The sequence below is a fragment of the Crocodylus siamensis genome, chromosome 1 (genome assembly GCF_052110815.1).
Source record: "Crocodylus siamensis isolate JL-2025a chromosome 1, ASM5211081v1, whole genome shotgun sequence".
In the NCBI taxonomy this organism is placed as follows: domain Eukaryota; kingdom Metazoa; phylum Chordata; order Crocodylia; family Crocodylidae; genus Crocodylus; species Crocodylus siamensis.
Genome location: NC_143395.1, coordinates 411,806,077 through 411,819,447, shown reverse-complemented (window position 1 = coordinate 411,819,447; position 13,371 = coordinate 411,806,077). Strand labels below are relative to the sequence as shown.

General features: G+C 45.8%; 1 protein-coding gene across 4 annotated transcripts in view; it reads right to left on the bottom strand.

The window, feature by feature from the left end:
* TENM4 (teneurin transmembrane protein 4) overlaps positions 1-13,371 on the bottom strand; it is a 757,738-nt gene that overhangs the window by 419,696 nt on the left and 324,671 nt on the right. For all 4 annotated transcript variants that reach the window (XM_090030685.1, XM_090030687.1, XM_090030688.1 and 1 more), the window contains exons 3-4: positions 11,591-11,879; positions 3,124-3,393 (exon numbers count right to left, since the gene is read on the bottom strand). In XM_090030685.1, coding sequence (XP_089886811.1) covers positions 3,124-3,393; positions 11,591-11,813 — 493 coding nt within the window. In that variant the 5' untranslated portion in view covers positions 11,814-11,879. The remainder of the gene's footprint in view (positions 1-3,123; positions 3,394-11,590; positions 11,880-13,371) is intronic.

Here is a 13,371-nt window from a genome sequence, read left to right as displayed (position 1 = left end):
TGCAAAATGCATAAATGATCCAGGGAGTAAGGACCAGAACCTAGGGCCTAACAGTTTTCGAGTGAACACTCACATTAAGTCTTCAGTGAGGCTAGTAAAGATGTTCACTTGTGTGAAATGCCTGGGCACAGCTTGATCACAGCGTCTTACAGCTTTTCATGTCTGCTGCCTTCACAAATGACTTTCTGTATATGAAAGATTACACTCTTGTCACATAACCAATGCCTTTCCACCTATTCTCCAAAGGACAGGAGGATGCATTCTGCATCTACTTTGCAACTAAAATGCGTCTCCTCCTGAAGTTCACCAAAACTTGTCCAAACCTGCCTCTCAAAACACATGGCTATGAAGAACCAGAACTTTTCACTTTCTGAGTGAAACACAATACATGCCTTCCTATTACCTTCTCTGTACCTGTACCTGCGCAGGAGACAAAGTTTGCACCTGGATCTGAACTCCCTGCAGCCTGAGCAGTGGAATTACAAACATCTGAACTCAATGCTGAATATTTATTTTGGATAATTAATGAACAGCATAAAAATTGCTGACATTAACCTTCGTTGGAAAAATTGGTTTTAATGGGTCCCATAAAATCTTCTATTGATGTTGGCTTCATAAAGTTCCATATTGACGTTAGCTAAGGCTATAACTTTTATCAATACTGTCAACAATTAATATTGACTAATAAAGGTATCCTGCAAACTGAGCCATTGCATTAGGTTACTTTATGCTGCCATTAGCAAAATTCCATGTCCTCTGAAATCTCTCTCTCTCATAAATCTGGGGGTCTCAAAATAACCTAGCTGACAGCTTAGGCCAGAAGGGCCCGTGTCAATAAAACTTGCAAAACAGGAAAACCAACAGCAACCTCTACATTTTCTAAACCAGACATTTCAAACGGGCTCAAGTTGGCTTCCACATGTGCAACTACAGCTATCTACATACAAAGAATGGGCTTGTGAATGTTTCTCACAGCTTCACTTGCACTAACACATGCCATAATTGATGTGCACAAGCCTGGTTTTTGTTCACTATATGCTCACAGGTGGCAGTTTGCTCAGGACAAGAGGACAGGGCTCTGCGCTTGTCCCCATTCTCTTCTTCCTCTGTGCCTTCTGTCTGGGCAATCTCATCTGCAAATACTACTTCTCCTGCCCGCTCTATGCCAATGAATCACAGATTTACTTCTTTTCTCCAGATCTGCTTCCTTCTGTCCAAACAATAATATTGGCCTGTCCCTGAAATCCCCTTGTGGACATCTCTCCAGTAGCTCAAGCTCAAAATGGCTAAAACTTAACTCTTAATCTTTCCCTCAATAACCCTGCCATGTCCTTTTTCTGCCAACGTGCACTGTGTCACCTTTCTGCCCATCATTTAGGCCTGTAACTTGTTTGTCATCTTCAATTCAGACTTGCTTCTAGATCTTTGCATCCACATACATCTCTTTTTTTGCATAATATATGCAAAATGCTATTTTTACTACCATCTAACCACCTATTCCCTTCTGGGCTTATATCTTTTTTGTATAAAAAATTCTTTCGAGTATGGGCAATCTTTTTTGTTCTATATTTGAACAGTATGTAGCACTATAGAGCCTTGGTCTGTAACTGGGGTTCTTGGCTCCCACTGTACTCCTAGATAACAGCTTCTGCAACTTTCAATCTGTGCACCAATGCTAACGTGTTAGCATTTCACGTGCAAATGATCTGAATGCACAGAGTTGCATGTGTGCACAGAGAGGCTACATTACAGAATCCTCAATCATTAGATATTTAAAAGATTTTAGGAGACTAAGGTGAATAAAAGATCTACATTCTGCGGTTTACTTTTGGCACAGGACAAAAGAAAAACACGGAGGATATCACAACAGCTACTCAGATACCAAATGACAGACACGGGATTAGAGAATGGAATAGGAATGCCTGTGTTTTATTTATTCATTCAATTAAAGATCCAGGAGAAAGTCCAAAACCTAAGACCCTGGAAAGTCTGCCCCCTACCATCGCTCAGGTTTTGGATCAAAATATTAGGCAACACACAGGGCAAGGTCGTATCTCTTGCCATGGCACTGAAAAAGGGTGTGCGCTCCAATGAATGCAATCCTGTGGAGAATGTAGCACTTAGGGAGTTGAAGAACTACTGCAAAGATACTACTAATACTAATGATAAAAAAAGAAAACCTTTCCAATACCCTCTTAACGGAGGGCTGTTTATCTTTGAATCTTGCCTAACATATCATTATCACCGAACAGAAGCTTAATAGGTTTCAACTATAATTTGTTGGAGTTAAACATACAATCATGTGGGTGGCGTATGCCTTACTATGTCATGGCTTCCCAAGTAAAAATTATCATCATTTGTCACTAGAAATCCGTGGCATGAAGCAGAAAGGCAACAAGCAATAGAGTCATGTCATCTCAGCCGTCTGTGCTGAGCTCAAGTTCCTCCATGGCTGGTACAAAGCATCTATATTAAGAAACAGGCTGTGCAGTAATTGAATTAAAGGTGCAAAGGCATATCTGGCTGCATGAACACCAGGGTCAAATCACAACGGTATAAAAATCCTCTCTCTTTCTTAAGCTGCTTCGCAGAACTGCTGACCAAAAAGTTCACGCTACAGCCACCCCAACCACACGTATGCAGGACTCTCTGCGGCTAGGGACTGCGTGGCTACAAAGATAAAAATCCATGACCTTCAGGATGGAAGAAAAGGTTGCTAAAAATATTGCACAGTCGCATCTCTCAGAAAGCAGCCGGCCTATTTACATAAATGACATGGCTACCGTCAAGGAGGCAGCCAGGAGGGTAGGGAACTTATCTGCTCAAATATCTGCAGAAGACAAGTGTTTTGTGGGGGTGGAAAAGGGGGGTCTAAATGCTTTTTGTCTGAAGTGCTCCTATGAAAAGTGGAGAGAATATCACACAGCCATTTAATGATCTCCAGTTCTGTGATGAGTAAGTAGGTGCTTCTCTCACAGTTCATTAATGAATATTTTGCAAGACAGTATAAAAGGCCCTGACACCGGGCTGTGAAGAGAAGAGCAGTTTCTCTTAGTTGGACCAGAAATCAAGGATGATTAAAATGACAAAGAGAGGCACTTTTGATAGCTTGATGCCACTCACCGGTTTCGGTGTTTTCGTGCTCCGTGTCGGTAAGTGTGAGGTTGGAGTTGGCGCGGCTTGACAAACAGGAGCTGCGGCCCGACTTGGTGCTGCGCCCCCAGAGTCTCACCGGGGGCTCTGGTGACATGGCTGCATCGGCCTCCGTGTCAGCGTCGGAGCCGGCGCCGATCGAGTAGCCGCAGTGGGGCAGCCCCATCTCAGTCCTGTATAAAGTCCCATGGGTGGGGTTCACATCCTCCAGGCCCAGCTCTCGCAGAGAGAAGTTGGCTCCTAGGAGAAAACAAAGCTTTGTGGTTATTTTATAGTAAGCTTCTGTCTAATATAAGCAGGTCCCCTAAGCGTACCCACAAGATATAGCAGGTCCTCAGTTCTAATCTCACTATTGATGTTGACTTGCTATTTGACTTTTATTCTTTCCCTCAATAAACCTGCCGTGTCCTTATCCTGCCAACATGGACATTGTCACCATCCTGCCCATCATTTAGGCTTGCAACTTGTTTGTCATCTTCAATTCAGACTTGTTTCTAGATCTTTGCATCCCTGTAGATTTCTTTTTCTGCATAATACATGCAAAATGCTATTTTTATTACCATCTAACCACTTAAAATTCCCTTCTGGGCTCATATCTTTTTTGTATATAAAATTCTTTCAAATATGGGCAATCTTTTTTGTTCTATATTTGTATAGTATGTAGCCCTATAGAGCCTTGGTCTATAATTGGGGTTGTTGGCTCCCACTGTACTCCTAGATAACAGCTTCTGCAACTTTCAATCTGTGCACCAATGCTAACGTGTTAGCATTTCACGTGCAAATGATTTTTAGGTACAGAGTTGCATGCGTGCATAGAGAGCCTTTGGTTATTGAGTCGGGGTCAAAATGCTCCCAACTGGCCTCTGACTTTTGGTGCCTTATCTGGGACATCCTGATGTTCAGAGGTGGCAAGCTCTTGCAGCTTCCATTGACTTCAACGGCCATTGTCGATGCTCAGCACCTCTGACAATTGGGGCCCTAGTTTCTCATGTTGGGTACCCAGAAGTGAAGACACCTAATGTTAGGAAAGTGTTTTAAAAATGGTTCTGATCACTTCTGTTTTGGTTTTATCATTTGGAAAATTACCTCCCTCTCATATGAGACACAGTGAGGATAAAGTGAGTGATTTGAACAGCGCTACGGATATGACAAACACTAAAGAGATGCTAATTATCGGTAGTGTTGCCCGCAAAGTGATAAGATCAGAGGCATAACCAGTAAGGCTTGTGCCCTGGGCAGCTGCTGTGGGAGGAGGTGTTGGCCAACAGCCAGAGAGTTAATGCAGCAGTGACAAAGTACTCAGACCCTCTCTCCGCCCCTTCCTGCAGCCACCACCCCACCTCATCTGCATCGCCGAGCACACTGATTCCCATCAAACACTATTTTCAGCAGCAGCAAAGATAGTGGGAGCTGTGTCAACCTCTTGGCTGGTGGCCGCACCAACACCTCCCTCCTCCTGCAGTAGGAGTATCTTCAATGGGGAATGGTGAGGGGACCAGGGACACTGGTACACAAGCCCCTAGCTGCTCCCCCAGCTGCAAGAGAGAAATAGCCCTGATTCTTGCCCCATCTCTGAGTGCCCTTAGTTTCTGTGACTGGTGGCAGGGGACAACTGTGGATCTGGTAGTGCATTAGGGCAGCACTCCCATTAAATCCATTCTGATGCCCGCAGGTCAGGACCAGAGATCCTGGTTTTCTCTGATTTAAAAAAAAAAAATCCCCAAGTTTCACGTTAAAAAGGGTAACTCAATATACATATTTTTCCATGATTAAAATGAAGTGCCACTAATACATACATACACACACACACACACACACACACACACACAGTGGTGTTTCATTTTGATCATGGAAAAATGTGGATTTGGGTTACTTTTTTAACCCCAATATTGTTGGGGGTTTTTTTTTTTTTTCATCAGAGAAAACCAGGATCCCTGGTCATCATTTGAGTTACTGTATTGGATTAGATACTTGCTATAGGCTCCGGCGTATTACTCTGTGCATTATGCATTAGAGAACACTGAGTTCTTGGAACTGGTGAGTAAAACACGCGTCTCTGCTGTCTTTTTTCATATTGTGCCACAAATCCTTATGATAGCAAACACAATTTCTGTTCTTGTACTTTTCTCTGTGTAGGCTATCATGGTACTAACATTTCAAGTAATTGACTGAGCTCTTTTGTCCTTGGCTTCTTTGAATCCTTCCTTGTTTATTCATAAATAGCCTCAGTGGATGGTTTATCATTTACTACTCCACCTTCCCCAAGAAACATGATGCGCAATGCTAACACAGCTGAAGCACAGAACTGGAAGCCTGTATTTGTAGGCAGCTTCCTGTGTGATACCAAGCAAGACACTTGACCTCTCTGAACCTCAATTTTCCCATCTGTAAAATGGGAGTAATTGCTATTGTTAGCAGCACATAGGAAAATTAGTATCAAGTCCAATTTCTACGCCCTTAGAATAGACTTTACACCTATCAAGATACTGAACATTCATGAGCTAAACTGAGCATTAGCATTTCATTTTGTAGTTAAGGAAACTACCAGAGAGGTTAGCTGATTTGTCCAGCACGAACAGTGGCAGAATTTCTGCCTCTTGGTCTCTTCCTCTAATTACCAGACACTGTTACCCCACCAGAAATAAGCAAACAATCCACCAGCTCTTAGGAAAAGTAACACAACGTGGGAAATGAAGAGCAGGAGTCAGGATTGCATTGTGAATCATGACTGAAAGGGGACGACCCATTTAAGGCAGAGTCTTCCTGGAGTGCTGATTTAGCGGCCGATTCCTTGGCTCTCAGGGCAGACGCGGGGATCACCGAAACTGCTTCTTGCAGGGCCAAGGTTTTCGTTGGAGGTCTTGCATCCAAGTGCGAATCACTCACCGGGCAGCTTAACTTCTACGCTATGTCATGACCACAGCAGAGGTTATTTGGCTGCAAACAGATGCAGTTGTTTAGCTGGCTAAAACTATAACCTGAGAAATGACTTTTGAGTTTGTTTCTAGTTACCTGCAGAGCTTCATAAGCAGCCCAAGTCAGTGTGAATGAGGCTTCAAATATTTAGCACGCTCTATTCAGGAAGGTGTGCTGGAGTGTTTGGGAGAGCCATTAGCGGTGCCATTCAGATCCGCTTCTGCACATGTATTTATTCATTTACACCCTCTGTTTTCAGCAGCCAGTCTCCTTAAAAGATGGTGGCATCTGGTGAATGGCTTTATTGGCACTGCGCATTTATCTCGCACGGTGTGCCCCTAGTATACCACAATCGGCTGGAGTCAGGGAACTTGCTGTAGCACCAGGGGGCTGTAATTCCCGTGTCTTGGCCAGATTTCAGTTTGGGTCATTATGCTCTGCCTAACGAACCTCTCCCGTGGTTTCCCATGGATACAGTGTTCCTCTCTTCCTGTTGCTATGCACGGTTGAAGGGCAGCCCTGTTTCTCCCCTGAAGCAGCGGGGTAACAATGGTGGACCAAATGATTCGTAGAGTTGGAGAGCTGACTTTTGAACTGTTATTTAGCAAAATCCTTCTTTCCTTCAAACTCTCACTGGACGGCACAGTTTGTTTGGACAATAAGCTCGAAAAGCACTGTGCAAAAGTGCCAGAATAAATCACTTAATGAATCAGAGGGGAAGAAATGGTTTCAGTTCTTCTTCAAAGACCATGGGCCAAGACCAAATCCCTTACATCTAAACTCAGGATCCGGTTTCAGACTAGGTCACAGCTTGAACCTCTTTCTCTGAGGTGAGGCTGAATGAGGGTTGCCAACCCCCCAGGATTGCCCTGGAGTCGCCAGGAATTAGACAGAAAGCTCCAGGAGAGTCCCCTGGGAGATAAGTGATAGGGCATTCATTAAAATAAATATTAAATGTTGAATCCGATGTATACAGTAGTCCAGTGGGTTTTTAAAATGTAATAGTCATGTGCATTTGCCTTCCTGACGTAAAGCTTTAAAGTATATTAGAACAGGCACGAATGACATGACGGCGCGTGACGAAGCTTCCCAGAATACATTCATCTGGAGCTGGCGACCCTAATCTGAATGCATGAGCTTGGGGAAGTTGTGGGCCAGCCACTATGACCAGGCATGCCTGATTCTGCCCATTAGACACAAAGTTCAGCACTGGACTTCAGGTCTGGGTACAGCACCATGTTTCATTCCCTACCTCAAAGCCCAGCTACAGCTTGCGATTCTCCCCACTCTTCCATGCATTGACATTAAACTGCCTATTTCTAGGAAAGTGCCCCAAACTACAAACATTAGGTTTTTACTATTTCTAGCCATATTCTGCGTTTTGTGGTTTACAGATGCAGAAGAGCTGGCTCACCACAAGGCCTCTTCCAGAGGGCGAGCCTGCCTATAGCACTGCTAAACACGCGACTGGCATTTTCTTTTTTCTTTCCGAGACAGAAATATCTGCCAAAGTCTGTTAGCTCTACCGTTGTCTGTGAAAAAGGGAGAGGGGAAGGAGCTTCAAACTGAAAGAAGGTGAGAAAACAAGGGACTTAACGCCAATCCTAAATAAAATTCAGAGAAGAAACTCCCTGACATGGGAAGAAAATGAGCATGGTTCACCTGGTTTACGAGCGCTGGTCTGCAATGCTCCGAGTACATCAGCTGTTCATGAACTTCACACCTTTTTAATTAACTAAAATAGATGAAGCTTTCTGACAGGGTTGACAGGGAGGGATACTTGGGGTATGCTCTAGTAAACTGTAAGGTCCAGCCTGGAGATTTCAGAGCAAGCGTGTGATAAATCAATCCAGTGCTGCTGCTCTGCTGTGGGAGAAACCTTCACTCCCCTTCCACTGCCTTATCCAGCAAGTGATACAACGGGGGTACCTGCATCTCCCCAGAGATGTAGCGCTTGTCCACCCCACTAGCTTGTGCTTTCGTTTGGATCCTGGAATAATTATTAGGCCAGCACCAGCCCGTTTAATCTTTTGCGTTGGCCTCCATGGTACTGATGTGAGCCCCACTGATCCACTGTGGCAAGTTCAACCTCTCTCTGCCACCAAACACACTCTCCAATGTCAAACACATCAATGTGCAGCTTGAGTTATATTCTCCAGCAGAGCAGCTCATAAATTATGAAAAAATGACTGCTACAATTAACTCAAAATCAAATTTATTTGCAATAAACAGCATGAGATGCATTGATTTTCATATTCTATGCTCACTGTAGCCTTTTAAGCTGGGAGAACTCAAGTCAATAAAAGGAAGATAATAAATATCTGAGACTTTTTAATTCAGGTCTGGTCTATTTTTTGCTATGCTGACTAGCCCCGCTGACTTTCTTGGCACTTGCACTCTGGCTAAAACAATTTTAATGCTGACTTGTTTATTTACTGAATTTATTCAGTCAATTCAGATGTTTCCCTCCTCTGCCTCCCAAGACAACTCTGGAAAAACACATCTGTTTGCTTTGTTGGTGTCACGCAAAAAAATACCAGAAGGTAACGAGGCCCAGTTCTTAGCAGGTATAAACTGATGCACCTCCATTAAAGTCACAGAACGATGCTGATTTCCACCCACTGGGAATATAGATCATGAAGTCTAAGGGCTAATTGTTACCGCTGGTCAAGCCTAATTGTGCAGTGAAGGAGACAGGACATTTCAAGAACAGTGGAAATAGATGAAAATCATGGAATGAAAAATCTGTGGGCAGTCAGTTTGGTGACGGGATGCCTAGACCAGTTGTGTGACCTTCTCCAAGCCTCATCACTTCTGCTGGATTCAGTTTATCTGTCTTGAATAATGCACATCTACTGCATTTAAGGAGCAATCCCGCACATGCTGAGGAACAGATTCAATTACCTGAAAGGCCTCTTTTCCTTCCTTGGGTTCCTTGGAGATTATGATGTACTTTTGAGTTGCTAGATGGGAAGGTGTTATCTAATTGCAAAGTATTATTAAAAGCATGTAAGGGTACTTTATTGTGCCATTAACTACTGCCCATTACAGGCTTTCTGTGGGCTTTATACATGCTATTTCCTTGGGCCTGCATAAAAAACACACTTGCAGATGAAACAGTGCAAGCTCCGGAAGTGAGCTGGATAAGTGCAGTTGTGCATATCCACTTTTGAGAACCCAGGTCTCTTGCTTATACTACCAGCTGCCTCTGAATCTGCTTTGAGAGACCTGGAGGAGAAAAACACCCTGACTGCACTAATCCCAGAAAGCCACCCTTAAAAACAGCAGGAAGTACAACCTCAGGGCAGCCTCCCTGCCTCCTACATGGGTTTCGCATATGCATAGTAGGAGCAGTTGGACATGGAGGTACTTCTTAGCACTGCTCTCATAGGCTAAGTACAGATGGTACAAAAGACCAAGGGTGAATTGATTCAATCTTTTCAGGTTTCTGTGAACTGCTTAGAATGCACCAATGAGAAAGTAACCCGAGGTTCACTTTTCAAACCTGAAAGGGAGCCAGACGCTTGTAGGGCCCCATACCAGGAGCGCTACAGCATGCCTCCCAGCCTGCCAGCCACTGCAGAGAGCTGGGAGCCGGGTGATTCCCCCAGCCAGGCCCTCTCTTCAGCCAGCTGAGGATGGGGCATGGGGGGAAAGCACTCCCACCGGACCCCCAGCCGGGGTCTCCCTGGCATCAGGGAAGAAGGGAAGTTCCCAGTAGGCTGTTTCTCCCTCTCTTTCAGTCCAGGTTGGCTGAGGATGGGCTGTGGGGGCAACCCTACCCTTCCCCCCCACCTGTCACTGCATCCCCAGCCAGGGTCTCCCCAACACAGCGGGAATGTGGGGAGAGGGGAAGCCCCCAGCAGGGCCTTTTTCCAACTCTTCCTCTCCGCAACACCTGGAGCCAGGAGTCAAGCCAATCACCCTCATTATCCAGCGGGCCAGCTGAGGAGGGAGTGTGTGGGGTGGAAAATGACCCTTACCCGGCTCTGGACCCCCAGCCAGACTGTGCCGGGTGCAGGTGAGGGGAAGTGGAGACTGCTTTTCCCCTCCACTCCCTCTTCAGCTGGCCTGCCAGCCGGGGAGGGGATGTGTCTGGCTGATCACCCTAGATCCCAGCTTGGGTGGGGACCAAAGCCCCCACTGTGGGCGACCACCCCACCACAGCCCCTCCCTGGCCAGGAGGCTGGCTGAGGAGGGAGATGGGGAGAAAGCAGTCCCTGCTCTCTCCCATCCCCCTCCCCACTATTCCAGCTCCCCCGCCAGGGCGTGTCCAGGACAGAGGGTGCAGCCTGCAATGGGGGCTTTACTCCCCACACCTGAACTGGGAGCCAGCTTGATCACCCACCCATGCCCTTCCTGAGCTGGCTATATACACATACCAGCATGCATGCATGCACACACATGAACAATAAAAAGGGAAAACGCCCCACTCCTTGCTGCCCGCTCAGCTCTGGAGTCCTAGCCACGCTGTGCTCAGCATATGAGGGGCGGGGAGGGGAAAGCCTGTAGTGGGGGCTTTATTCCCCCCATCACACATCTGGGAGCTGAGCTGATTCCCTTGGATGAGGAGGGGAGGAAGCTGGGGGAATCGCCCAGCTACTGACAGCTGGGGGCAGGGCAGGCTATGCTGTGCTAGAGCAGAGTGCACAGGCCAGGGCTGCACAGCATCCTGGGATGCTGGAGGACTTTGAGTGAAGTTGAATCAGGAGGGGATCTGGGATAGAAGTTCCTAGTTAAGTCTGATACTACAGCCTAAATCAGTTAATCAGTCAGTCAGACAGTTAGTACCAGTCTGATACTACATTCATCCAGGTTTATCTTAAACCAGTTTCAGCCATTTTGAAAGCAGTTTAAGTGCACTGAACTTGTGTACCGGTTTGAACCAGTTCCTGATCCTGTCCTGAGCCATAAGCACCGTGAGAGCCCATTAGACACACCTCTGTCCGTCTTTCCATTCCCTGTATGATCCCCTGCACCTTCCACTTCCTCTGGTTACCCATTTCAGGAGCACAAAGGTGTGTCTCTAGCATGGGCAGGCACATATCCAGGTGCCGGCTTCAATCTAGCTAGCACAGGTGATAGCTGTGAAGAAGTGGCAGCACCTAGATTCTCTGCTTGTACGATATGATGGAAGCCCAGGCCCAGGCACCTGCACTCCTATCGTTACCCACCCAAGCTAAATTCAAGTCATCTCATTAATGCCAACGTGCTCTACAATGGCATCACTGCTTGCTGAGTAGCCATATGTGCTGTCTGTGGAGTGTCACTTTTCCATGTCACTCCTACTCAGGCAGTAGCTAGAGATGCCCATCATAAGTGTCGCCTTTACTTCCAAGTACAGCATGCCGCTTCTCTCCCTTTCTCTCCTATGCCATGCAATGTCATGAAGACATTTTCTGGCTTTTTGGTCTCACAATCCTTTAGAGCTCTGAGCAATTCCCCCCGCCCAGCCTTCGACCTCAGCACAGAGTTGATTAACTCACACTGCTTACAGCAGCACCTGCTGAAATGTGCTTACCTGTTCGGCAAAATTCATCAGCCTCCTGGTGCACCATGTCTTTGACCCGATTACTGTAGGTCAACCTGGAATCTTGATCATAAGCTTTCAGAGTCTCACTGGAGCTGTAGGACTTCTGGGGTATTTTGTTGTCTTCGCTCTCTGCGGAGGAGCTGGTGTAGCGGCGCTCTGTGTCACGGCGCCTGGTCAGAGATCGGTACGGTTTCCTTTCCTTCACATCCATGGCCCCCTCGTCTGAGTCTTCAACATTAAAATTATAGTGTCTGTGTGGCAACTGGATTGGAATAATCTAAGAACGAAATTAAAAGGCACAGGTCATTCCACCAGACAGCAGAAGGTTGATCTCTCAGTACCAGCTATTTACACATACAAAAGAAAGGTTGCCTTTATGGAGTAGAGGTTGTCTGTACCCCCGGGGGTACTTGGGAAGCCGGCAGTGCAGGGAAGCGGTGCAGGCAGCTTGCATGCGGTGGCTGCTGCCACCATCGACTACTCCATGTCGCCACCACGAGCCACGTCCCTGTCGCGTGCCACATTCTCGCGCTGGCAACCTCCCTGTCCCACCACTCCCTGGCCAGCCGTCAGCACCTCCCCGCCCGTGTCCAGAAGGGAGTACACTCCAGAAGAGGTACCCACCAGAAGGGGTACACTTCTTAAAAAAGGTTGAAAACCCCTGGACTAGAGGGAAATCCTCATCTCACGTTTGCGTGCGTGGGTCCCAAACCATCCCTGATGCCTCTTCCTTAGACCCACAGCTGCTACACACACTTTTTGAATCTCTTTGAAGTGCACATGTAGAGATTTGCAAAAGTGCCTGGGAATTTTGGGTGCCTCATGGCTACTGTAACCAGCTTCAGACACCTCATAGGAGCCCTATTTCCCAAAAGTGCTGAGTACTTCCAAAAAGCCCTATTTCCATAAAGTGCTGGAAGTGGGAGCACACGATGATGTCTCAGTTTGGGAACCAAAAATCTGAGGTACCCAAGTTACTAGATGCTTCTGAAAAGGTTGGCCTATATTTTCAGGGCTGCCTTTATGTAGCATTTAAGAAAGTAAATGGGAGAGAGCAAAACCACACAGCTAAAGAGATGGAGAGAAGAAGGAGAAAGGGTGAGTTTTAGAAGGCTACCCAAAGATATCTTCAAATGCAACGCACTTCTTTTCACCTATTGTTGTAAATGCGACAGTAGTACCAGAGTTGGGAAGCTGCATATAAAACACATCACTCTGATTTATAACTGAGTAGTTTGGATTTTGCTCTTGGAGAGTTGGTCCAGGCAGCAGTCTACACATGTGTGCATGCATGCATGCACCCGTATAAACAATAAAGATATGAGAAAGAAAACACTTATTAAAAAACATGTTGTCAAATGTCTTAATTATTGAAGTACATCAGCTGTTCGTTGTAATTTAATTAAATGCAACATAAGTTATAGAGGGGAAAAAAATCAATACATATTGTAGTAACAGCAGTGAAATATGTTTCTTTGCATCCAAACTGATTTTCAGTGGGAAGAAAAACAGATAAATACTGAAGACAGGTTTAAACAATTGTGGCTGGGTAATCTCGGGGGACGAGACCACTGCTAACATTATACATACAGGAATCAAGGACAGTCAGTATCTTTACATAGCAGGCCAAGACACTTGTTATTTTCTCCTATTTCTTGAAAGCAGAGATGGCAAGAGAAACCTTCTCTTTTGGGGCTTTCCATATCAACTTTAACAGCAAACGGTTTTAAAATGAAAATATACTCATCGTTCACCCTCACCCTGGTGTG